The sequence below is a fragment of the Biomphalaria glabrata genome, chromosome 5 (assembly GCF_947242115.1).
Source record: "Biomphalaria glabrata chromosome 5, xgBioGlab47.1, whole genome shotgun sequence".
Taxonomy (NCBI): domain Eukaryota; kingdom Metazoa; phylum Mollusca; class Gastropoda; family Planorbidae; genus Biomphalaria; species Biomphalaria glabrata.
The window spans coordinates 36,016,420-36,044,276 of record NC_074715.1 but is presented as its reverse complement, the minus strand read 5'-3'; the positions used below and the strand labels follow the sequence as shown (position 1 = coordinate 36,044,276).

The 27,857-nt window shown below is 34.9% G+C and overlaps 1 protein-coding gene across 4 annotated transcripts; it reads right to left on the bottom strand.

The window, feature by feature from the left end:
• Nucleotides 1–172: 172 nt before the first annotated feature.
• LOC106064960 (adhesion G protein-coupled receptor E3-like) lies at nt 173–27,507 on the bottom strand. Of its 4 annotated transcripts, XR_008777927.1 has the most exons (25): nt 27,079–27,504; nt 25,561–25,647; nt 24,505–24,807; nt 23,512–23,817; nt 22,903–23,001; nt 22,113–22,207; nt 18,820–18,999; nt 17,547–17,727; nt 16,629–16,727; nt 15,927–16,011; nt 12,462–12,579; nt 12,135–12,181; nt 11,122–11,239; nt 10,344–10,444; nt 10,147–10,249; nt 8,074–8,221; nt 6,046–6,115; nt 5,301–5,367; nt 4,835–4,920; nt 4,522–4,648; nt 4,143–4,184; nt 2,387–2,470; nt 1,883–1,934; nt 799–918; nt 173–676 (listed from the first exon to the last, which is right to left on the bottom strand). XR_008777927.1 is itself a non-coding variant. In XM_013223633.2 (24 exons), the coding sequence occupies exons 1-24, from the start codon at nt 27,134–27,136 to the stop codon at nt 866–868; spliced, it is 2,709 nt and encodes a 902-aa protein (XP_013079087.2). In that variant the 5' UTR covers nt 27,137–27,504; the 3' UTR covers nt 173–865. The 4 variants fall into 4 exon arrangements, 2 of the variants coding, with proteins under 2 accessions (XP_013079087.2, XP_055885434.1); XM_013223633.2 differs by having other exon boundaries at nt 173–918; XR_008777928.1 differs by lacking the exons at nt 173–676; nt 799–918; nt 1,883–1,934; ... (1 more) ...; nt 4,143–4,184; nt 6,046–6,115 and having other exon boundaries at nt 4,585–4,648; nt 27,079–27,507.
• Between the last annotated feature and the right edge of the window lie 350 nt (nt 27,508–27,857).

The following is a 27,857-nucleotide window of genomic DNA, read 5'->3' as shown; positions in this document are numbered from 1 at the left end:
CAGTGTCATTTATTATGTGCTGTTATCTACTCAATAAGTTCTAATGCTTAACATGGTATTAAAGTTTTAAGTTTATTTATTAACAATCTCTTTCTCTCTCTCTCACTCTTTCTATCTATCTGAGCCATGTTATATATAAAGTTAGTTTATCAAAAGAAGAAAACTTAGAACATTTACCATGTGAAACACACTTTATTTCAGGAAGGTATTCTGCTATCCATCATAAACAATTCATACAAAAAATCACTTTAATGACATTGTACTCAATGTAATCCTTCAGTCATTTGAACATGAATGTGGTAGTTTAGAAGTATCTCAAAACATGAATGTGGTAGTTTAGAAGTATCTCAGAACATGAATGTGGTAGTTTAGAAGTATCTCAGAACATGAATGTGGTAGTTTAGAAGTATCTCAGAACATGAATGTGGTAGTTTAGAAATATCTCAGAACATGAATGTGGTAGTTTAGAAGTATGTCAGAACATGAATGTGGTAGTTTAGAAGTATCTCAGAACATGAATGTGGTAGTTTAGAAGTATCTCAGAACATGAATGTGGTAGTTTAGAAGTATCTCAGAACATGATCTCAGAACATGAATGTGGTAGTTTAGAAGTATGTCAGAACATGAATGTGGTAGTTTAGAAGTATCTCAGAACATGAATGTGGTAGTTTAGAAGGTTCTCAGAACATGAATGTGGTAGTTTAGAAGGTTCTCAGAACATGATCTCAGTACATGAATGTGGTAGTTTAGAAGGTTCTCAGAACATGATCTCAGTACATGAATGTGGTAGTTTAGAAGGTTCTCAGAACATGATCTCAGAACATGAATGTGGTAGTTTAGTGTAGTCGCAGGATGTTCATTAGATCTACATTTTTGTTTGTTCTAAGTGTTCAGACTCAGATTTCAGTAGAGCATCACCTGTCAGCAGAGATGTCAAGGCTTTAGTTATATACTTTTAAACACTTTAACATGGACGATACTAAAAGCATCTTCATCTCAAAAGGAAAATTGTGCATCCTTACAAAATCACTAAATGCAGCTATGCATTTAAATATAACCTAGTAGAATTAATAATAGAACAATAGACTCTAGTTTTTGTTTGAACTATTAGGTTATCAGAAAATGCAAGTCAATTTTACTGTCTAGTAAAACTCTTTTATAAGACGTGTACAGCAGTATTCATCAATCAAGCTCAGTGCAATATTTAAGCATTGAAACAGTTTGTTGCTTAGAGTCAAAGTATGACTAAACACACTCAAGCGTTGCAGATACAAAATCACAATAATTGAACCTTTGGAAAATTGATTTTGTTTTCTTATTACAACTTATAAATAATTCATAAAAACAGGCAAACATTTAAATAACATTATTGAAGTATTAAGTGTTATAATAGCTAGTGTCGATAATGTCATAGAATTATCAATGATTTTCTAGGATTGGTTGTAAAAAAGTTCAAGATTTGAGAATTCATTACAAGATGATCATTTCCATTTTCACATTTTTAAAGTTATATTTTATTATCTTACAGACTTCTGGAAATATATCAAACTTTTTTTAAAATACTTAACTGAACCTCCCTTCCTTAAGTATGAAACATACATGTGTAGATCATGACAGCACTTCTTACAGACGTGCATGTCTATGTTATCGTTTAACTCTTTTGATTATTTCTTTAAATGTAATTATTCAGTTAGAACAGCTGGTTAACCCCATACAGCTGATTGCAATGTGAAGAAATTTATTACCTTAAGGATATTATTACTTAAGTATAACATGCCAGTCTCTTCCCTCGGACAGCAAACTATTTTAAATCCTAAACTAATGTCTCAAAGCCTAGAAATGAAGGCCAACAACTCCATGGCATTGATGAAATCAAACTTACCTCCCATTGATCGTTTCTTTCTCCTTACGTGAGACTCAGAGGAACTTCTCTCCTGGAAATATAATCACATTCTTACAAATAATTTAATGGACTAGAAACAAACGAATATTTGAATCTCATTAATAAGAAATATTTTAAGTGACATATAAATTATAGCTTTTATATAGCGCTACTTTCATGCTTATAGCATGCTCAGAGCGCTATGGGCCAATCTCATTTGTGGACCAGTGGTTGGGGGGGGGGAAGGGGTATCTTGGAGAAGGTTTTCCGTGCTGCCTTTAGGCGCTCAGTAAATAAAACTCTACTCTAGTCGGGTGTCGAACCTCGAGCCCCCGTCATAGGTAGGCAAGACAAGCCAAGTTTTCAAGCTAACTTAGTCTCTCGTCCACGCTTCCCACATGAATATAAATAAATTTTAATGTTTAAACTATAGCAGTGGTGCACAAAGTTAAGTTGTACATGCAGTAAAATGTATAATATACAGATACCAAATGTTATGATTACCTGACTAGAACTGACCACTCTAGAACTGGACACACTGGACGAAGCACGATATCTTCTTATTATTGCTCGTAGTCCATTACGCACCTAAAAATGGAAGAACGCCAAATTAATTCCTATTTTTTTTTTCTTTTTTGGTTTCAATTTGAAAGGGAAATTGCATGTGTGTATTTACTTATAAAACCTAAAAGTTTTCTTCCTTGGTCATTATAGGTGTGTGTGCAAGCGACTTTCAAGAGTAAGATATACAAACAATGATAGGTGTGTTATTTTTTAAACTGAACTCTTGATTAATGCTTTGATTATGGCACTCTAGACTGGAGTCACTTCACCCCGTGGAAGTTTGAATTAGGTACAGCTTCAAGCTTTGCCACTTCAGTTATTGGAAAATGTATTTGGTCCTGAATATGATGTAGGCTTCATGGATTTGTAAAGTGAGTTGATTCTTACTTGGTACTAAATATGATCTAGGCTTCATGGATTTGTAAAGTGAGTTGATTCTTACTTGGTACTAAATATGATCTAGGCTTCATGGATTTGTAAAGTGAGTTGATTCTTACTTGGTACTAAATATGATCTAGGCTTCATGGATTTGTAAAGTGAGTTGATTCTTACTTGGTACTAAATATGATCTAGGCTTCATGGATTTGTAAAGTGAGTTGATTCTTACTTGGTACTAAATATGATCTAGGCTTCATGGATTTGTAAAGTGAGTTGATTCTTACTTGGTACTAAATATGATCTAGGCTTCATGGATTTGTAAAGTGAGTTGATTCTTACTTGGTACTAAATATGATCTAGGCTTCATGGATTTGTAAAGTGAGTTGATTCTTACTTGGTACTAAATATGATCTAGGCTTAATGGATTTGTAAAGTGAGTTGATTCTTACTTGGTACTAAATATGATCTAGGCTTCATGGATTTGTAAAGTGAGTTGATTCTTACTTGGTACTAAATATGATCTAGGCTTCATGGATTTGTAAAGTGAGTTGATTCTTACTTGGTACTAAATATGATCAAGGATTCATGGATATGTAAAGTGAGTTGATTCTTACTTGGTACTAAATATGATCTAGGCTTCATGGATTTGTAAAGTGAGTTGATTCTTTCTTGGTACTAAATATGATCTAGGCTTCATGGATTTGTAAAGTGAGTTGATTCTTACTTGGTACTAAATATGATCTAGGCTTCATGGATTTGTAAAGTGAGTTGATTCTTACTTGGAACTGAATATGATCTAGGCTTCATGGATTTGTAAAGTGAGTTGATTCTTACTTGGTACTAAATATGATCTAGGCTTCATGGATTTGTAAAGTGAGTTGATTCTTACTTGGTACTAAATATGATCTAGGCTTCATGGATTTGTAAAGTGATTTGATTCTTACTTGGTACTAAATATGATCTAGGCTTCATGGATTTGTAAAGTGAGTTGATTCTTACTTGGTACTAAATATGATCTAGGCTTCATGGATTTGTAAAGTGATTTGATTCTTACTTGGTACTAAATATGATCTAGGCTTCATGGATTTGTAAAGTGAGTTGATTCTTACTTGGTACTAAATATGATCTAGGCTTCATGGATTTGTAAAGTGAGTTGATTCTTACTTGGTACTAAATATGATCTAGGCTTCATGGATTTGTAAAGTGAGTTGATTCTTACTTGGTACTAAATATGATCTAGGCTTCATGGATTTGTAAAGTGATTTGATTCTTACTTGGAACTAAATATGATCTAGGATTCACGGATTTGTAAACTTACTTGGTACTGAAGTAAACATTGAAATATGAAGATAAGCACACCCTAAAAAATAACAGAAAACAAAAGAAAGGTTAGTCGAAACTCCAACTACCACATTGTTTAAAAACACTACATTTCATTATGTGCTAGCTCATGTTGAATAGGTTCAAATACTTCACTTCAATATTAACAATCCATAGTTTTAAAAACAAGTATTTTAACATAACTGTTTGCTTTTAAAAAGCTTTCTTAACTTAAAAAATATATTGTCTACTAGTATATACAATAAATTAAAGTTCTAAATGATGACACATTGTTACATAGAATGCTGGAAGTAAGAAAACAGAAAAATAAAAAGAATGGATTAAAAAAAAAGAATGGACAAAAAAAAAGATCTTACTTGCAGAGAATTACTGACAGCAAATAAATACTGGAATACGATATTGTCAATACTGATAGATAGGACTCCAAACGTCCAAGTCAGGCCAAGAATCGGAGTCAGAACACACACAGATCTCAAGAGTGATCTAGTGGAGATGAAAACTCTTTCTTTATTCGTACAGTTTTAACCAATAATGAACTAAGCTGCATAACAAAACTCTTAGATGTTTGATATAATTAAACACTAGGTCTTAACTCAGACCTATTTTATCTCTCTCTATTTACACGGTGGCACTAGTTCTGAACGGCAGACATCTTACTTAGAGACTTACTTTGTTTTCTTTGTCACATCCTTGTCCATCAAAGCATGGGATGTTTGCATGATACGTAACACAGCAATTAATATAACTACATTGACCTGAAAGTTGTTACACAGCCATTGAGTAAAGAAAGTTGTGTTACATTTATTTGTGTTACGATGTGTAACATATGAAATGTTAAATAGACATCACCAATTTTCTTTTTATAACAAAACCCAAACATCATTCAAAATTTATGTTTACATTCCTGATGAATATGAAATGCTTGCCTATAGGCCTATGTACACTAGGATCATAATATATATCTGATTGTTCCTAAGTCCCCCCTTTTCCCCTCTCCTCATTAGTTAATAGATCAGGAAAGCTACATGCTAGTTGGATCTATATTTCAAATGTCACAAATAGAAATCCATCCTTGATGATCATTTTATGTATTTATTTTTTAGACAGAACCAAAAATATCAAGGACATCACTTACCAAAACAACCAAAAAAGCTGGCCCAACAAATGCCCACAGGAGATCACTCTTAGGATCAAACCAGCATCTGAAACGAAATGTGTCTCTACTCATTGCCACAACCAAACAACCATTTGTAAACCTCTAGTCACGTAGGCTCTGTATTGAGACTCCTGAAACACGGCCTCTGTGTCCTTGAGACCCACGTTTGGTCTAGTTCCTACGTTCTCAAGATCTCTGACACTTTGGAAACATTTCCTTCTGTTTTAGTTCGTTGCCTTTGTGTGTCTTTTGATTACAATATTCGAACATAACATGAGAAATAGAGAAATACCTATGTAAACATTTGGTTTAGAACCCACTGTAGTGTTGATCATGCCGATGTCACTAAACTTAAACAAAAGTGTTTCTAGATTGAGCTCCGTCTTGTCTGTTAATGAAAGTAACAACTCACTTTAAGACTAGTGATCAGATCAACAACTAAAATCATGTATCTAATTCCGTAGGAACTGACCAGTTGTTTTTACAAAGCTTATATTAACTTACTCAGTAGTCCATGTGTCTAGTCCAATGTCAATGTAATTAGGCCATGTGGTTTAAAAGAGCCGGACCTCAACACATGACCGAATATAACCCCTTGGTGTCAGGCTAGACATCACTGCTGTCTGGCTCAGTGAATTGTTTCTTCTCAAAGTCTTCAAGCATTTTTCATTCTACCGATTCATTTAATTTTCAAAGTAAATCACATACTAGATCAATCTCTTACATCTTGTGTGTGCCATATCCAGCTCCTTGTGTAACAGCCACAGATACCACCACAACAATAGACGGTCCACCTAAAGATATCACCAACATGTTTTAGATGTCTCCAACTAAAGAGCATCCCTAAATAGTTATTTATATAACATGGCGTGGTAAAACAATATATCTTGTATTACGTATATCACATCAACAAATATAAAGGAAAATAAAACTGTCTTTTTGAAAATGTTGAGTTTATCTCTGAAAGTAGTTTGATCATTTCTACAGTGACATAAAGTGTGCTTAATTCTTCAACAAGCACTTGCTTTTCAATCGTCATAAAAATGGTGTCTACCAGTTGTGTTCAATGTTAACATTTAAATTTATTTCAAGAGAACCCATCTTAATTAGCTCAAGTATATAGTACTTCGAATAGGTTTGGAAAAAAAAGTATTTTTTTTAATCAATTGTCGGTTGCGTAGTAATTGTCTATTCTAACAACGAATGGACAAAACAAGTTCGAATTTTTAGTTCAGTACATGTCACATAGAGCAATTGCGATCAGTTGAATCACATTTTGACTAAACGACCGCCCCTTTTAACAAAGCTAAACTCTAATTTTATAATACTTATGTTAACAAAGACACATTCATATGAGAATTAAACATTACAAAAATGTTAAGTCAAGCAATGCACAATATAGAACATAAATCTAGATGGAATATATCAAGGTTTCAACGTGGTGGCTAAGAATTAGACAATGTTGTTGCGAAGCACAAAGTCCTGAGAAAGTCAGAGACTTTGCTGTTGATCATTCACCATTGCAATGGAGGTGTGACTGATAATGAACATAGACATATATAACATAGTTATAAACATGTGATTAACATATAAAATCGATTCCAAGATAATAATTTTTCTTCTATTTATTGTAACACACAAAATATTATTTATTAATAACTCCTTAAATATAGGCCTTTATTTAATAATTGTTATGTTCTGTATTCACTTATTGTACATTTCTATAAGTTTACTATTGGCTACGAGTATAAGCATACTTATTGAACCAATTAAATGCGTGGTGGCTATGCGGTAAACTCTTGGCTTCTAAATGGAATGGTCTCGGTTTCGAATCCAGATGAAAACTTGGATTTTGAATTTCAGGATTTATTTAGGGCGCCCCTCAGTCCAAAATCCAACACAAATGGAGGCGTTAACATACTAATCGAATCGCCTACTACAGGAGGCTACAAAAGTCAAATGTATCTGTCGATCTCTCAGACAGTCACAGAGAAGAAAGGTGACCACTTGAACTAGAAGCTACCACACTACTAAACTACCAAGTTCAACAAGCAGTCAAATTGTCTTACTGACTATGCCAGAGTCCTCCAAAGCCTGAAAAACTCTGATACTTACTATATAAATCAACTCAGGACAGCTCTTGTAAGCCTCAACAACAGCAGTAAGGGAACTGTTCTTCAAAGGATTCCAGCACACATTGAAATAGAAGGCAATGAAAAAGTAGAAATTGGCCTACTTGCAAAAGATGGAAGAATGAACAAACAAATGAAAATTCCTCTCTACCAAGAAATAATGAAGAAAATGATAGAAAATAGACTAAATTGAGAAATGGACCAATTCTCATCCAAATTACTAGAAAAAAAAAATCCAAAACAAGATGCCTAGTATAAGCCACTCCGACATGACGAACTGATAATTTTACCTCAGAACCGGACACACCCGAATGAGACAACATATTTTCCGGAAGCTTAAAGTCGGGACTAATGAAACTTGCCCTTGTGGAGCAACACCAGAGAATACTGACCATGTTCTTCAAAGCTGCCTTCTCTATTGAGAGGCCAGAACAAGACTCTGACCCCATAAGTCTCCTATAGAAGAAAAAACTACAGAGAATAGCAAGATCTGAGAACCACTGCGCGATTCATCTCAGATATAGGATAACTGATCTCTGGACCCTGCAACATAAAATGAGATCGAAGAAGAAATAAGTCAACTATATAATTTCAATTCTCGTGTTAATCCATTCACTTACCGTACATCAAGGGGTAGAGAAATTTGACTATAGAGGTTGAAGAAACAGACGTCACTGTTTTGAGGATCAATATCCCTTGAGCCAACATGACGAAGAAGACGGTCAGAAATGAGAAATGAAGTAATCCAGCTATGAGAGCACATGTGGTCTGAAACATGACAAGAGCCAAAGTCAATTAAGTTTATAGAATAGCAAGTGTCTGAAATAATATGTATCTCCTGGAAGAAACAAATATGTCAATGTCTTCTGAATGTCATAGCATTATTATTATTTCATTCGACATTTATCAAGATTTATGTAAAGCAAGAGCAGAAACATATATTACATATATATATATCATGGGCGTAGCCAGGGGGGGGGTTCTTGGGGTTCAACCCCCCCCCCCCCCCCGAAATGAAATCCCCCCCCCCCCCGACGGAACTAAGTGACTGATTTTTGCTTTCATTTTGTTTATTTTAGGTGAGATTTTAATACTAAATCATCACTTACCACAGCACAGCCGAGACAGTTTTGAGTTAAAAACCCTCTACCAGGGGGTTTTGAGTTTAAATACCCTTACCAGGGGGTTTTGAGATTTAAAAAACCCTCTATCAGGGGGTTTTGAGATACAAATCCCTCTACCAGGGGCCTTTGAGTTTAAAACCCCCTACAGGGGGTTTTCAATTTTAAACCCCCTACCAGAGGTTTTTGCAGTTAAATCCCCCTTCTATAAAACAAAACAAAAAAAAATACAAACAATAATTCCCAAATTCCAACAGCACAGTTGAGGAAGATTTTGATTTTAAAACCCCCTCCAAAATTTACGATAAACCCCATCTTCAATATAAAAAAAGCAAATTACACACTCAAAATTCTATGAGCGTAGACAAGGGGTTTTGAGTTTACCCCCTCCCCCTTCCAGTTGGGGTTTGAAGCTAAAAAGTACCTCTTTAATATAAAAAAAAGCAAATACACACTATAAAATCTATGAACGTAGCCAAAGGGGTTTTGAGTTTAAATCCTCCTCCTCCAGATGGCTTTTTTTTAAAGTTTTAAACCCCTCCACATGGTTTTAAGTTTAAAATTCCCCTACAGAGCGTTAGAGTTGAAAACCTCTCTCTTCAATATTATTTTAAAAGCAAACTACAGTCACCAAATTCTATGATCGTAGCTAAATGGGGTTTTGAATTAAAAACAAAACAAACAAAAAAAACCCCCAGAGATTTCTTAGTTTAAAACCCCTCAACAGATGATTTGACGAAAAAACTTTCCTTTTCGATATAAAATCTAAAGCGAAATACAGGCATGTAATTCCAAGAGCGTAGTCAAGAAAGGTTACAAATTTCTACCAGTGGCTTGGGCTCCATTAATAAAGTGTGAATAGTCTTCTGCCGAAATTGAAAAACATTAAATGTGTCTCAACAAAGATGGCTAAGACAGATTTTAGGAGTCAGTCATAGAGATCGGGTCTAAATCAAAGAAATCATATGCCGAACTGGGAGTCGAATCCTTAGTAAGATTGTGACAGAGCGTCGCATGAGGCTTTGCGGGACATGTTTTCCGACAAAATGAATTACGCAAAATAAGAGTTGCGGAAACAGCTTGCCGGAAAATGCGCCGAACGGCGCGAGAGGGTCTAAGTCAGTAAGAATAGCACATTAGGTTTTTGAAATAAAACTTTTTAATAGCAAGATAATGCACTGTAGATACCTCAGAATATGCATTTTGTTGGCTTTCAATACCAGAAATAGTGCTCGGTGGCGGGGCTTCGCCCCGCGCTGGGGAAGCGCTGTGAACTCCCCCAGACCCTCTTGCTAGCAAGGGCGGGCAGTCTACAATAAACAATAAACGTCTTCCGAAAGGGTCAGAATGTAATATTATGTACACACACACACACATATATATATATAATTTTTTTCCGCGGGGTGGGGGGTCCCCCCCCCCAAACCCTCCCCGAAAAAAAATCCTGGCTACGCCCATAATATATATATATATATATATATATATATATATATATATATATATATTATATATATATATATATATATATATATATATAAACAAAGGGAGACAACGCTGTTCTACTTTTCTTACAGGGTTCTCTGTCTTGCTGATCCCTATGATGAAGACAATATAACCAATCAACAAAACCACACAGAGATGGATGTTCAACACACTACGATCACTCTTGACATATCTAGTAACACAAATATAGATGAAATATATACATGTTTGTTAGGTATATATTAATTAACTTGTGTCAATTTGAGAACTGCTAACAAATTCCTTACCTCCACATAAGGCCGTAGACTGCTATGGTTACAGACAAACTTACAAGTGATATAGAAATCCCTATGGCTGAAATGAAGCTTAACACACTCCATTGCGTTTCCTTGAGACGATATTGAGAGAATATTGTAAGCGTGAATCTCGACACACAGAAATGATTGTTAATATGTAGTAATAAAAAATCTGAGATAAATTCCGTGATATCTGTTTGTAGCAAGATATCAAAATAAATCTTTTTTTTTTTTATTGAGTGAAGGGAGATCACCGTTCAATAGCTGATTCCCTCAATATTCCTGGTTTTATCTCCCCTTTTCAATATAAAACAAAATTAATTAATTGCCACTAATTATTTAACAAATTGGTTAATTTTTTTAATGGATTAATGCGTTGTCATCGACAATGAATAATTGTGCAACATTTCAACTTGATTCAAGAATGAGAAGTTGGAGAAACAAGTTTTAAAAGAATCCACCCAGACAGACAAACGGAGTGAGCTGTGAGCTAATATAAGATATACAATTTGATGCGTGTAATATCAAAGTTAATAATGGAATAGCTTGATGTTATCAGTTTAGAAAAACTGTAAACAGCTTGGATTATAGTACAGAAACTGACGATCTGTATGGCCTTTTTTTTTTACTTTATTCTTTGTACGTGATGACTTGATGGATTGACAAAGCTCAAAAATACTTTTGGAAATAGAAAAACAAATAGAGTTTATAAGTTGCTTTGGCTGAGAAATGAGCTACCTGTATAGATAGAATGTCTTGCTCTACTTACATCTGCCTCATAACGTGACATCAAGACAGCGAAATTCGTCAGATGCTGACACGAACATATAACTTTGTCCTGAACCAGTCTTGTCTCGCATCCGTCTGTGGCCCAGGTACTTTCCTTACTAAAGAATATAATGAAGCTGTATTAAACTGTTAGTACTAGACTCGGGGTGCACAACTTTCATCGGCTTTGGGCAATATACATGTCCGACACGCTTGTCACGGGCCCATTCTACTAAAAAAAATCGTCGAATGTAATGCAACCGACCCGCTGCGACTTCATATCATGATCTCAGGGCCGGACTTAGGCATAGGTAATTTAGGCAGCCGCCTAGGGCCTCCGATACATCTTTATTACTTTCCTTTTGCTTATTTAATAACTAAATTTTTTAAACCATTAAAATGATACTTCTATATGGCTTTGAAATCGCTGAGGCCAAAAGAAATTCTTTAAAAGTAAATGCTACAGAAAAATACTGGGTATCAGATACCAGGACAAGAAGACAAATGAGTTTGTATTTTTACAATTCAACAATCTGTTTAAAAAAAAAAAGATCAACTCCTCAATACTATGTAGAGAGGAAAAGCTGAGTTGCTGTGATCATAGAGGCACAGTGGAGGAAGCACGAAGAAAGGGTCATCCAAAGAAAAGCTGGATGGGCAACGTGAAACTATAGAGCGTTATCTCTCGTGATATTCTGCTAAAAACAGCTGCTAATCGGAAAGATTATTGGGATTCAGTTTCGTGAAATGTCACAGCACCACTACGATGAAAATGAGATGAGACCATTCAATAAGAAATCAAAATGTAAACACAGAACTGATGCTTATGAATGGGCTTAATTTTCAACACATAAACTTCAACTGAACATCATTGTATTCACTGGATATACTAGAACTACTGTCATCTATTGGAAAATAGAAAGTAGCTATGGAAAAAAAACATGCAAAGACCAAAGAAAATATTGAAACATTAACATGACTGCTAAATATAAAATCCTTTAAAATTGAACTTACGAGGAACGAACTAAATAGGAACAGATCTGTTTGAGGGCTGTTTTGTTCTGGAAAAAGAAATCAAAGAATGTTGATGTAATCAATTCTTGATATATATTTTTATGCATTATCTCCTTTAAACTTAAGTCATCCTATGACGATGAAATCCTTGAAGTCAAGAGGGCTGAATAAATCACTTCATGTCAATGGATGAAATTCTCAGTTCCATCAGTAGGCCTATAGCAAATTGAAACAATCAAAACTAATCTGTCGAATCAATCCATTAAACTCTATCACTAGAAATGTATTAAAACTTTGTTATGTCTAAATAAGAATTTTGGAACTTACCTGCGTTGTAAAAGTTAGTTCCAAAGGTTTGTTGTTCAAAGTGCTTGGCTTTGGATCTAAAGAGAAAGAGATTACATCCGAGCTCAACACTTCTGTTGTTGCTTCTGGAACCTTGGCTCTGAAAAACAATGATTGCAATCAGCAATAATCAAAACATTTTCTTTTATCTTAATGTTTAAATTTGAAATTTTGCATTTAGTTTATTTAACTTCAGTGAAATTCTCTTAATAGCCAAGGCCAGAAGATGACTTCGAATAATCAGAGTTCAATTTACACCTCAGATTGGGAAATAACTTCAAATAGGATTGATGTCCTACTTGCCTTGTTCATAAAATTACCTTACGCTTTTTTTTTTTACTTATTTAAGCCTTTTTTTTTGTTAGTTGACCAAGTGGTCACGGAAAGGCTGCTGGGGTCTCCTCTAAAATAGTGATATTTTTTTAAATCATTTTTCTTATATTTGATTGTAAGAGATATGTACATATTGTTACGTGCGCATCTTAGTGTGAATGTGAAATGGTGCGATTGCGTGTTGAAAGGAAGGAAGAATCAAAATGGAGGAATATGAACAAGAAAGTGTTTTCAGTATTAATAAAGATTAAAGTATTTATAAACTGTGATTTGTCGTTTTCATGTCTAAAGAGTCTCATCCAATATGAAGACGTAACAAGTGGCGCCCAACGCAAAGGTAACCCACGTATCCCTCTATTCACAGGGGATCTCCTGTCAGCAGACAGTAGAGATAGTATAGTCTTGATCTAGAGACAGGAGAACATTCGATTCGATATTATTAGTAATCAACTATGGCGGACAAGGCTGAGGTAGCAGCGTTGAAGGAAGAGGGAAGGTTGTTGGAGCTTGAAGGGGCAGAACTAAGAAAATACGTACAAGAAAGGTTAATGGAGAGGGAGAGATTAGCGATGGAAAGAGACAAAGAAAAGGAGAGATTAGATAAGGAGGACAAAAGAGAAAGGGAAAAAGAAAAGGAGAGATTAGCGATGGAAAGAAACAAAGAAAAGGAGAGATTAGCGATGGAAAGAGACAAAGAAAAGGAGAGATTAGATAAGGAGGACAAAAGAGAAAGAGAAAAGGATAAGGAGATAGTAACAATTGAAATGGAAAAGAAAAATGAATTGGTCGCCATTGAAAGAGAAAGATTAGCATTTGAAAAAGAGACAGCAGAGAAAAAGTTAAAAACAGACCAAGGAAAAGAGAATGATAAAAGAAAGAGTGACTCTACAGGGAATAAACTGGCAAAATATAAAGGTTTGATATTCAACGAAGACAAAATGGACATAGACATTTTTTTGAAGAAGTTCGAGATAGAAATGAGAGAACTGGAGTACCCTGAAGACAAATGGACATTCTTATTGTCGAGATCATTTACAGCGGAGGTGCCTTCAAAAATATGTATGAACCAGGGTAACTACAACATTGTGAAAGAACAACTACTTAGAACTTTCGGGAAAACAGAAGCTTTCTATCGCCAACAGTTTGTTAATTGTGAGATAGAACCAGAGGATGACCCGCAGACCTTCTTGGACAAAATGAGCAGCCATTTCGATAACTGGATAGAAACCGCTGAGGTAGAAAAAACCTTTGACAGTCTTAAGACATTTCTCATGCTGGACAAAGTGATGTACGAGTGTCAGGAGGAATTAAAAATATTTCTGTTGGAGAGGAAACCGAAATCCATAGAAGACATAGTAAGACTGATAAGGGCTTATAAAGTGGCACATCCCGAGAAGAAATTATCTAGAGGCAGTGATATAGAAGAAATAGTTGCCTTTAACAGAACATGTGAGACACAGAATAACTCTCACAGAACAAGGGAGACACAGGATAGACAGTATAGAAGTGGTACATATGAAAGACAAAATGATAGCCGCAACGGAAGATATCAAGGAAACAGACAGGAAAGAAAGGACTGGGAGAAAGGTAGAATAGAGCAAGGCTTATCATTGTCATCTGATACTGGAACATTGGAGATTTTTCAGACATTCGTAGGGAACAAGGCAGCCAAGACCAGCAGGGATACTGGGAGCACTATTATTGGAGTGAATAAGAATTTAGTGGAAGACCATGAATATACAGGCGAATCTAGGAAGTGTGTTATGTTTAATGGGAATATTGTACAATTACCGATTGCTAAAGTTAGTATAGACACACCGTATGTTAAGGGGACAGTGGAAGCTTGTGTTGTAGATCAGGGTGAGATAGATTTAATTATTGGGAATATTCATGGGGTGAAAATATGTTCAGTAAGGGAGATTGAGAATTGGAGGAAATATTATGGGATAAAGTCTACGCGAGGTAGAAATGGGGATGTGGAAGAAGACATAAGATCTCATACATCAGATGACATGGGTAGCAGAGAGCACGAGAAGAAAGAATTAACAGATAAGGTAGAAAGCAATGCAATATGAATGGGTCCAAATCAAAGTAAAGTAAGGCAATCAGTGGTACAGGGAAAGCGATATAAGCCCACATACAGACGTACAAATCCATACATCTTATGCTTTAATTGTGGGAAAAGGGGGCATATTAGAAGACAGTGTCAACAGTTAATTAGAATTAAGGATTCAAGGTACAATAGTGAAGAGGCGTATACGAGAAAAGAGAGGGATATTAGCAGCCTAGAAAACAGTACAGCTAGATCATTAGGTAGTAGAATCACAATGGGACATCATTGCAAAGGAGGGAAGCGGAAAGGATGGCATGTCAATAATGTTAGAATTATATAGATATGATTAGAAAAGGTAGGAATGATGGACATTATTTATTGTTCTATTCTACAATGAATAAATATATGTGTAATGAATTGAATATTGTTGTTACAATATGCATGGAGCAAGATAGACTTTGTTTGTTAATTATTTGATTACGACTGGAATGATGGTGTTTTGTACAGGCATACAATTATGAGTGGGGAGTTGTATTGATAGAAATATGATTACTTATAGATAAATGTTAACAGAAGTGGTTTCAATTGCTCATAATAACAGTTATTATTGTGATGAATATAATTGTTATTTCATGTTGGGATTGTATTGGTATTAACATGATATTGTGTTTGATTTTGTTTAGTTATTACATTATGGTTTTATATGTTACCGATTTTTTTAACTTGGAATAGTCTGATAATATATTCAGTGATTTGTATTTTGGACGTTCGATGTGCATCGAACTTGTTAAACAGGGGGGGGGGGGTGTTACGTGCGCATCTTAGTGTGAATGTGAAATGGTGCGATTGCGTGTTGAAAGGAAGGAAGAATCAAAATGGAGGAATATGAACAAGAAAGTGTTTTCAGTATTAATAAAGATTAAAGTATTTATAAACTGTGATTTGTCGTTTTCATGTCTAAAGAGTCTCATCCAATATGAAGACGTAACACATATATATTTAGTATCCACTGTACATACATTTATAGGTCAATATATTTAAAATCTAGCATTGAAACTTACCTGTTTTCTTTGTTATCAGTAAACTTTTGAACTGTAAATTTCTCAGAGACATTTTTATAGACGATAATAGAGTATTTGAATGTTTCTGAAATGAAATAAAACGCTTGAATAAATTGACGAATTTATACAACCTTAATAATTGAGTTCATTTCTAATTATTGTCTTTGTTTTTAATGAACTGTATATTTCTAAGCTTTCAATGTTATATCTATATCTTTATCTCTCTCTCTCTCTCTCTCTCTCTCTCTCTCTCTCTCTCTCTCTATATATATATATATATATATATATATATATATATATATATATATATATATATATATATTTTTAAATGGAAGCTTACTGCAAAAACAAAAACAAACTATAATGTAAACATGCCTAAAGACCGGGTGAAAATCTGTTACTCGGTACGCTGTCTGAGACCATCTTCAAGAAGTGACTTATAGTACAATTGCTCTAAAGACATTGATAAATCCTTGGTCTATTAAAGAAAGATACTAATCCTTGGTAAAAAGATAGAAATTACAGAGAAAGAGACAGTTGATAAATCATGCGTGGCGCCCCAACGGTCCAACTCCTAATGGACATGTGAAGGTGAAGATCTAATAATATATTTTAAACGATACATCTGTAATTTTACAAGATAGGACACTAAGTCCGACTTGATAGGGGCGGTAATAACACTACCACTGAACAATTACTTACCCTCTTTGGTTTGTGAAAATTGAATTTCATTTCCTCGCTCTGTGCTCTTAGGGTCAGGATATCTAATTTGATTGGTGGTTTCCTGTTTGATCTCCAACTCTGTGGAAAACAAACGTAACAAAGTTCAAGCATGTATAAAGTCAGCACTCGACCACAAATACTTTAAAAACCTTTGACTTGGTTGGAAGTTACCACAAAAAAAAATAGACTCCATACAAACTCTCAGTTTGCTGTATGATCTTAACTGAGCTCTTTTTGTGGGCGTGGAAAACATATCGCAGATTTCCGTACTGTTTGAAGGCCAGATTTCTCTAGAATAAAAATTTCCTTTTAGCCATCGGAGATCGCACTTGAGCTTCTTAATTATGCAGTCCTCTGAATTAGCCACAAAACCTTCTTACTACACAGTTGACAAATAGGATTTTTTCTGTATTTCATTTGTTGGGCAAATATAGATTCATTTTTTTTTAAATTGCTTGTATATAACCCATCTTTCACGCTTATAATATATTCAGTGCGCTATGGCACTATCTCTTTTGTGGACCACGCAGAGGCTATCTGGGAGAAGGTTGCTGTGCTGATTTAGGTGCTCAGAAAGCACACCTCAGCTAGAGTCGGGATTCGGAGTCAAGCCCCCTTGCTAGGTAGCCTAGTGGTTTAGATCTCTCAGCCACACATCCGACAAAAAAATGTATCAAAGTTTGATAGTGTGATATGTCACAGTGTCGGTTGACACTGCCTGCTATATGTTCACCTCGGGTCATGAGGGTAAGAGACACGTGAAACTCCGGATATTACATGATGCAAACTGAATTTTTCATAGCAGCTTCTTTCTTTGTGTCATCTCCTGAATCCCAAGCTATACATCACAGTCCTTGACTGAGTCATGTGTTCAAAGTCTCATAAGTTCTAACTTACCGATGTTTTCTGTTTTAACAGTAACCTCAGTAAAGGTTTCAGATTTAAAAATAGTCTGTGTTATCTCTTCCATGGACAGCAGCAGTTGAGCTCCTGGGTCAGCGGAAACATTATCCCTGGACACTTCCATCCAGACCGAATCATCAGCTGCTAACAATTTGTCCACAGTTTTGGTCAGCGTCTGAAACATTGAATTTTTTTTTACAACGCCATATATTGGCCTACTATGGTACACAACATATATTGGCCTACTATGGTACACAACATATATTGGCCTACTATGGTACACAACATATATTGGCCTACTATGGTACACTACAATGTTATAGAAATTACTAAGATAACTATTCATCCTATTCCACTCTATGGCCTATATATCCTCTTATTATTATTATTTGTTTCGCTAAACGAAATAATCTTGTTTTAGAAACCCCCGCAAGGTGAATAGCCGCTATTAATTTCGTGTCTGTCCATCTGTCCCATTAGAAACCCCCGCAAGGTGAATAGCCGCTATTAATTTCGTGTCTGTCCATCTGTCCCATTAGAAACCCCCGCAAGGTGAATAGCCGCTATTAATTTCGTGTGTCTGTCCATCTGTCCCATTAGAAACCCCCGCAAGGTGAATAGCCGCTATTAATTTCGTGTGTCTGTCCATCTGTCCAATTTAGACTACAGAAACAAGAACATCGTTTTCTTATTGGCTTACTTAGTTAAGGATATGACAGATGGTCGCTCAGGAACAGGAAAAAAAGCTAGCTAACTTGGTCATGCGTATAGACAAGACTTCTGCAGCATGTCAATCAGTGCTGAAAGAACACATTAAACCAAGAGCGAACAGAGCTTTAACATGGATAAAAAGATCGAAAAACGGACAATTTGACAATGATATGCCAACTCTGAAATATATTTTATGTTGTCCACATGCTATCAATTCTAAGGCATTCAAATAGGTTTATAAAATATATTTTACAGAATTTTAGCGCCCCCCCCCCTTCCACCGGAATTCCTTTGTATTTAACAAATTGATTTTCAACACCGTGGGCATAAGTTTGAAGCAGCCGGATAGCACCGAGTTATGGGTCGGAAATAACCCGCGGGTTGTAGGCTGAGTATCTCTGCATCTTTGCACACGGCCACACACGTCTTTGATGTCCATGCTCTTCTTTTGTCGGCATCAACTTTTTTTGGTTCTATCCAATTATGACATGATTAATTAAAAATGACTAAAAACTTTGCACTGAACTAAAAGCATAGATAATAAATACTTTGTTACCTCCATAGTTTCTTTGCTGACTGTAAGATTGAATTGTTTCGCAGAGTTGCCAATCTGAGAAAATATCTCCGCCACATTTTTGATGTCCCCTGATACGATGGTCTGATACTCCACTTGGAAAACTTCGGCCACATTTTGAGCTACATCCGCGAGAGTATCTGACGTCACGGAGCTAGTTAGCTGGGAGGATTGAAGGAAAGAACAAACTATCTTATGCAGTCATAACTAAATAGTATAGTCATCTTTACAAAATCAATGATAGGATATAAGCACACAGAAAACAACAACTTGCGGGATCTAAGGACCCAAAAAACTTAGTTTCAACATTGATAAGCTATCAACCAACAAACAGTGAGATGGAGATCTAGGTATTGAGGTCATCAGGCGTATCTGTTTACAATAAACAGAAGCAGAAGGAATGGAGACGTAGATAACACTAGGGTGTATTTAGGTCTTTATTTCCTCGTAAGGGGATGACCGTAAGTCAAAGTTGATTATTTTTTAGCTAATGTAAAGTAGGTCGGCCTAACTGGTGTCCCCTCCTATCGGCAGCACCCTAACAAACAACTCAGGATTCAGTTTAGCCTCAATGGAATGGGGAAAACACCAGGCAACAAATGGCTTCTAAAAGAGACAGCGGGAGTAAAAACAGTGGTGGGACAATGAGAGCCAAAGAAGAGTTACTGCGGAGGACATTCTCAGAGAGCTAAAAAAGAAGTTAAATTAACTCATAGCGGATAACTTTGTCTGACAATATGTGCACGCCGAAGTGCGGCCGAAGATTAATCTTCAAACTTAAAGACAATGCCTTTTATTTCTTTAGGGTGTTGATTTAAAAAAAAATGTAGTATCTATTTCCAATGACAAGAATAGACAAGACAAATAATCCAATGATTCAAGACAAATAATCCAATGATTGCAGACAAATAATCCAATGATTCAAGACAAATAATCCAATGATTGCAGACAAATAATCCAATGATTCAAGACAAATAATCCAATGCTTCCAGACAAATAATCCAATGCTTCCAGACAAATAATCCAATGATTCAAGACAAATAATCCAATGCTTCCAGACAAATAATCCAATGATTCAAGACAAATAATCCAATGCTTCCAGACAAATAATCCAATGCTTCCAGACAAATAATCCAATGCTTCAAGACAAATAATCCAATGCTTCCAGACAAATAATCCAATGATTCAAGACAAATAATCCAATGCTTCGAGACAAATAATCCAATGATTCAAGACAAATAATCCAATGATTCAAGACAAATAATCCAATGATTCAAGACAAATAATCCAATGCTTCCAGACAAATAATCCAATGATTCAAGACAAATAATCCAATGCTTCGAGACAAATAATCCAATGATTCAAGACAAATAATCCAATGATTCAAGACAAATAATCCAATGCTTCCAGACAAATAATCCAATGATTCAAGACAAATAATCCAATGCTTCCAGACAAATAATCCAATGATTCAAGACAAATAATCCAATGCTTCCAGACAAATAATCCAATGATTCAAGACAAATAATCCAATGATTCAAGACAAATAATCCAATGCTTTTAGACAAATAATCCAATGCTTCCAGACAAATAATCCAATGATTGCAGACAAATAATCCAATGCTTGCACACACATTTCAAAGCGTCGAGACTGTTTCACAAGGTAAACATTACGAAGAGATTGTTCACTACTTTGTACAAAGCCTCTATCAACTCTCTGTCTAGTAAAACGTTTGGACATGTTATTTCTTCCACACACATCTTCCACACACATTCTCTGATCAAAACAAGAAACAGTACAATAAATTCACAAAGTAGTTAATTAATCCTTATTTTATTTGGTATCGAAAGAAGGAAATAAACCCAGCATTATTGAGATATGTGGCTGTATATGTAGAGTATTTGTTTTGTACACGTTATTTCTCCCACTTCCCATTCTCGGATCAAGTTGAAATTTGCATAATTATTTCTAGTCCCTGACAAGACACGAACCAGTCAATAAATAAACCAACGAGTTCATCAATTAAAGGGAAGTAATACATTTTGTTTTATGTATAAAGAGATTTATGGATGCGATTTTATTTTTTGCGGTTCTCTCCCTTAGATAAGCTTAGTATTCTTATTTTAAAAGTATTTTTATATTTTGCTTGTTGACTTGAATTACGCAACATTTTGATGACCTCAAAGCCAAGCAGAGTTCAAATGTTACAAGATGAAATTCACGGGATACAAAAATCTTAGAAGAACATTTGTTTGAGCTCGTCAATTAGAATAGAGACTACTTTCTTTTCTTTTCTCCGTGTCAGTCTTCTTGGGACATTTGTATCCCTTATGATATTGACAAAGCAAGGAAAGGAAGAGAAGAAACAAGCAAAATAAAAAAAATATCCTTTAAAAACAACAACAAAGCTTATTTAAAGGGGGAAGAACTTCGTCCTTAAAACTTTATCTACCAATAATGTACAAGTTATTTCCCTTATTTGATATCACGCAAAATAATTAATAATCAATAATTAACTGACAAATTTAGTATTTTTGTTTATTGATACATGTATTTATGGGGACTAAACCCCACAAATTTAGCCATATATTTGAATACTGAAGTATTATTTTCTCTTGTTGCTATTAAACATAATTATTACTTACCAGTAGTTAAGTGTCTAATTGTTTACCTTTTTTTAATTGATTCATGTCTTGTTTATGTCAATGAATAATTTTATCCTAATCCGGGGATAGGCATAAGAGAAATAACGTGTACACACTTTTTACCTGACAGACAAAGTGAGTTGATATAAGCTTGTGATATTGGGACTCTGCACTCAAAAAATATAAATACAGTAATATCCTCTTTGTTTACACTTGGATTTGTTTCTTAAATCATGTTTTGATCAAAATAAAATAGTCGAAGAAGAGAAAGCAAAAACAAAAAACAACAAGGAGAAATGTTGAGGCGATACAAGACCAGGCCACTAGGTATAGAAAGCCTCTACGCTGACCTGCGAAATTGCAAAATTGCAACATGTGGGTAGTGGAGACCAATAGCCACGTCATGCAGACCTTTGAGGAGTCAACAAACCATTGGTCTGACTGTCCACAGATTGCCACGTTGCAGGTGTTCATGTGTTCCATGACGATAAGTCTCGTACAAGGTAACGTAAAGAAAACAAAGGAAGATATGAAGAGAGGTTTAGAAAACAAAAATAGACAAACTAAACTCCATATTGAAGAAGCCTTTTTTTTTACCTATACGTAATTCATTTTATTTGTACACGTACCTTATTGATCACATCTTGGAAGACAGGTCTAGTGCAGTTGGTAAAACTTGGAGCTTCCCAAGCGCCTTCATTATCACAGCGTCTACTAACAGTGCCTTGTCAAATATTAAACACCGACAAAAATTATGAATTTCTTTTCATTTATTTCATTACATTCATTAAAGCTATATATATCTAAAACATTCATAAATTACAAATTTAAATAATTAAAATTAAGTCAAATTAAGAACTTCTCAAAATTGTTAACTTAATTAAATGCAGATGATTAATTATCACCGTTCCAGGCCACTCGGGATTAATACTCCCAAGGATTAAGTTTTCTTTAATTTGAAACTAAAAACTGAATATCTTTTACTATTGTATTCTTCTCGCCATGATATTTCAAACAACTTACCTATGTATTCAATGGACATGATTTTTCATAACCTACAGCGTACCTATGTATTCTCTGGACATGATATTTCATAGCCTACAGCGTACCTATGTATTCTTCAAGCCATGATGTTTCATACAACTTGCCTATGTATTTTCTGGACATGATGTTTCATACAACTTACCTATGTATTCTCTGGACATGATGTTTCATACAACTTACCTATGTATTCACTGGACATGATGTTTCATACAACTTACCTATGTATTCTCTGGACATGATGTTTCATACAACTTACCTATGTATTCACTGGACATGATGTTTCATACAACTTACCTATGTATTCTCTGGACATGATGGTTCATAGCCTGCAACTTACCTATGTATTCTCTGGACAAGGTGTTTCATACAACTTACCTATGTATTCTTCTGGACATGATGTCTCAAATCTACTTCCAGGGAAGGTCTTCTCAAAGACGATTCCATCTTCTTCAATTTCAGGACATCTGACTTGTCCTGGACAATTCATTTCATAAACGAACATTTGTACTATCAGCTAATAAAAATAGAATAATTAAGTCTACCATTTCAAATTATTTTCAAACCTATTTTAAATTTTTACCTTGTAGAGCGTAAGGTTTTGTTTTGTTAAATGTATGATTATCTAAATATTGTCATTTCTTAGTACAAATATAACCAGCTTAATTGTTACTCTTAATAAGTGTGCAAACATGCGCGCCTTAGTTCAAATTAAAATATACATTTCATAATTTTAAAACAAAAATTAAAGAAATTTAACTTTTATTTTAAGAAAACATAATCATCTCATTTTTTTGCGCCAGTGTTTTCACAGTCATTTTCTAAATAATTACAATTATTTGTAAACCTCTGGTTCGTATGTTATTGATAGCACCATGTTAATCGAAACACAAATGCTGCTACTTCTGTAACCAGTTCTTCATTTACAAGCATTGTGCTACAGAAATAATTGATTATGAAAACTCTTCAATGTTAAGTAACACTTACTTTTAGGTATTATAATATTAAGATCACCCACACTGTTAGATATGCGGACTGTGATGTCTTCTGTTGTTGAAATAGAATTGTGTTTCAGAGTGAAATTCACACAATAATTGAGGCTGCAATCTAGTTGTGTATACTCAATACGCCTACCCATACCCTCATAGTCTAGTATGGAATCCTTGGGTATTGAGCTATCACCAGACCAAAGTTGTAATGAAGTTATTTCAGGATAGGATACCACATAAAAAAGTACTTTGAAAACGTCCTCTTCAAAATCTGGCGGCTGTAAGTCAATGAAAAACGGTTCACCTGAAATAATAAAAGTTGTTATAAAACACAAGGAACTAGACTTTCAACAGAAACACAAGGAACTAGACTTTCAACAGAAACACAAGGAACTAGACTTTCAACAGAAACACAAGGAACTAGACTTTCAACAGAAACACAAGGAACTAGACTTTCAACAGAAACACAAGGAACTAGACTTTCAACAGAAACACAAGGAACTAGACTTTCAACAGAAACACAAGGAACTAGACTTTCAACAGAAACACAAGGAGCTAGACTTTCAACAGAAACACAAGGAACTAGACTTTCAACAGAAACACAAGGAACTAGACTTTCAACAGAAACACAAGGAACTAGACTTTCAACAGAAACACAAGGAACTAGACTTTCAACAGAAACATAAGGAACTAGACTTTCAACAGAAACACAAGGAACTAGACTTAACGTTGTATTGAATGCTGAGGCTTGGGGTTGAAAAAGAAAAGGGAAGTAATATAGAAAATCATTGGATGCACGATGCCAGGAGAAGAAAACATTCGAACTTATTAGGCTACAGTTTGTAGGCGACCTGGATCTCTAAATTCTTCTCATAAATAAAAAAAAAAAATAATAAAATACTTAGTTAACATTTTACAACCAAAAACATAGGCTCAAATAAGTCTTTCTAGAACGAATCAGAATAATTGCATAGGAAACTATGGCACTTACATGGCACTTTGATTGCTATTTCAGTTGGATAATCCATACAGCCATAGCAATCTGTATGAATACATGACACGTTATTGATATGTATGTAAGCTTTAGGATAGTCTGGTTCCATCGTGTAGTCAGGAATTCTCCGTGGTAAAGAGAACGTAATCTCTCTTTCAGTGTTGTCCACTTCACAGGTCATTGTCACATTGTCCCCAGGAGGGACTATCAACGACGTGTTGGATGAGTTCGATGAGCTGGACGTGGCGGAGAACGACAAGACATTTACAACATCATGACTTGATCCTTCTTCACCATTCTCTGAGATTGGGAAGATTAAATAAACGCGATTAGTTGTGGAGAAAGATTTAGTGACAAAGCAAAATCTGATTTTCATAAAATCTTTTTTTTTTAAACAAGGGGAAGAATATATATCTTTCGACTGCAGAGATAAGCTTCCTTTTTTTTTTATAAAATTATAAAACCACTAATTGATTTATTGATTGGTTAATCGATTATGAATTCTTATTTTATTTGATTCAAAATGTTACAACTTGATACGAGTCTAGGAAGTAGGAGGAGATAACAACCAGTGCATAATGTTTTACAAATGTCAGGCTGGCAAAGAAAGACAACTCCTCAAAGCTGGTCTGGTTTGGTCATTTTGTCAGACATGACTCACTGTCAAAAGTCATCTTTTAAGGTCCAGTGGAGGGAGCACGACGAAAGGATCGTCCAAAGAAAAGTTGGCTTAAAAGAATGGACCCGCCTCTCTCTCCTGCTGACCTGGAAAAGTGGAGGGATTTAGTGACGTGAACTGTTACAGCACAACGGAAGTGGAGAGATGAGAAGTGAGACATGATGTGATTAGTTCACCATGACATTACTTCATGCTTATGAAGTGCTTTAACAAGTTCACTGTGATATCCTCCATCTAGTGAAATCGGAATCTTAAAACCTGTTCACAGTGCTAGAAATGTGTATTTCCACAGAAAGCTGCATGGTCTCCCCTTGAGAGACAAAGTTTTATAGTAGCAGTAGTTGAGCTATATCAATGTGTATGAAAATGATTACCTGCGAGATCTTCATAAGGTGTCTCTACGTCTCTTCTCATTAAAGTACGTGTCATTAGATTTACATTTTCTTGCAGAGTTGTGTTCTCTGAAATGCATTATGGGCATTGACAGTATTTGAAAACATTAAATATACAACAATAGAACTAAATAAATAATAGACTGTAGCTAACATGAGTTGAGATGGCTACAAACTAAGGTTCAGCTGAGATAAGGAATGTACAATACATTTTAGACACACACCATAGGACAGCTCGTACTTACCTACTCATCTTATACATGACATTCAAAGTCAAAGAGAAGATAACTACTTCCTACCCTTAGCATGGGTCAATCTGGTCTCTGATAGTAATCAATGACTTAAATTCTGCTAAGTCCTTTGTTTCCCTGGCTGATTCAGGCAACCCATTCCATGCTCTAATAGCACTAGTGAAGAAGCAGCACTTATACTAATTTGTCCTAGCATATGGAACAAGTAAGTGCCCTTATCTCTGTGTCGCTCTGAGTATTTTATTGGTTTCGGTTTTGTATGTGTAACTTATGGTTCAATGTTGGATGCATTTTTGCTACTTTGCATTCTAGTCATCTGTCCTGAAGCATCTCTGAAGTTAGTGACTTTACAAATGGTCTTCCTCTTCAGAGGTTTACTTATTAAATACAAAATAGTAAAATTAAAACTTAGTTTTTTATGCAATTAAATATTTTGGTTGTTATAAAAGTAAAGAACATTTCAAATAAAGTCTCATTGGTGACAAAAAAATAGTTTTACTGTCATGTCATAAAGTTTGGCGATTTTGTCTAAACTTCTACATCGCCACTATGAGTATACGTTAATGACTAGATTAAGTACACGATTATAGTGTCTGCATCTTCCTATCTCAAAGTTTGATGACACTGATCAATCAATTTTGTTCTGTACAAAGAGTTTCCTTGATTGACCTTGATCTGGTTGCACTAAAATGAACTGTTTCTGTAGTAAAAAATTGTAAGAATAATAGTTTCCTTAAATATTTCTGTTTATTTTAATACTTCTAAGATGCTAGGTATTTTAGATAAAAAAAGTAAAGATCCCCTTTCAGAACTTGCGATCTATAGAAGAGCAGATATTGTAATGTGTGTTTTGTGGCCCACAACGACAAACCGTATTTACCTTTACCCAACTAATGTCAGGTACCCATAAGAGCTGGGTAGACACAGAGACGCCAAAGATCCTAAATTCAGAATCTCAGCCTTCACCAAAATTCGATCCCGGGACCTCCGGTTCGGAAGCCAAGCGCTTTACCACTCAGCCACCGCTAGGTATTTTAAATTCTCTCTTTTTTTTTTTAGCATTCTTAAAGTGTTGAACTAATTGGGTATTTCTACTTGTTTTTTTTTACAAAAGGAGAAATCAGCTTTTCATTAGCTTTTCTTTATAGTGCTATCAAAATAAAAGTGTTCAGATGTTTATAAAGATCGATGGAAAAACAAAACAAATAAAAAACAAAAATAAAATAAACAAAAAAAAAAAAAAACTTACCTGAAAATTGACCTAAAGCAAGTATATAGCCAACAAAAATGATGTGATGTTTAGCCATTGATAGATTGTCTAAGACGGAGTTTAATTACAAATATCCCTCGGACTATTGATCTACTACTCTTCCAATAAAGAATCACACGGGCATCTTTGAAGTTAGTTGTTTACAATAATAGTTTCACCGTACTTTTTAGCATTATATAATAGATCAGTGTTACGTTATTCGTATAACCATTATGTATCCATAAAGAGCTCGGTATCACCAAAGACGTTTGATTCGAATAAACAAGATCGTAGTGACAATAAATATGTTCAATGCCTAACGTCCTGCTGTGCTAAGTGATGGTGAGAGCTACTCATGATGTAGCTCTAGGTCTAGTACCCGGTAGCTATACCGCCACTCTCATCCCTCGCTTTGGGCTATCGTGTTTAGTGAGATCCGTGTTGCGGAAGTTATCGTGCAATAGATGTTATCAGAAAAATATGACAGATTTATCATCTAGCCTGTTGCTTGTTCGGTCACAAATCCTAGCAATTAATGTTGAGAATTTCCATCAAGTGCACTCCACACTGACCGTGTGTTTAACACGCACACAACACTGTGTGAAGGTGTTTACATGTGCTTAGTTCTATATTCTGTACGTAAAAGAAAACTATAAAATATATAATATATATAACTATATCAACTACTTTTAATAACATTAGGATGCATGAAGTAGGCTATGTATCAAAGGATATAATGTATTTAAATATTGGGTTTTACGAAATTTAAGATTTATTCA

Coding starts and splice junctions, on each gene's coding strand:
- LOC106064960 (XM_013223633.2), bottom strand. CDS start 27,136: ATGGCTAAACATCACATCATTTTTGTTGGCTATATACTTGCTTTAGGT. Junction 19,000..22,112: donor TCCAAGATGTGATCAATAAG/GTACGTGTACAA, acceptor CAATCCTCCCAG/CTAACTAGCTCCGTGACGTC. Junction 4,185..4,521: donor CTGTCAGTAATTCTCTGCAA/GTAAGATCTTTT, acceptor GTTATTTTTTAG/GGTGTGCTTATCTTCATATT.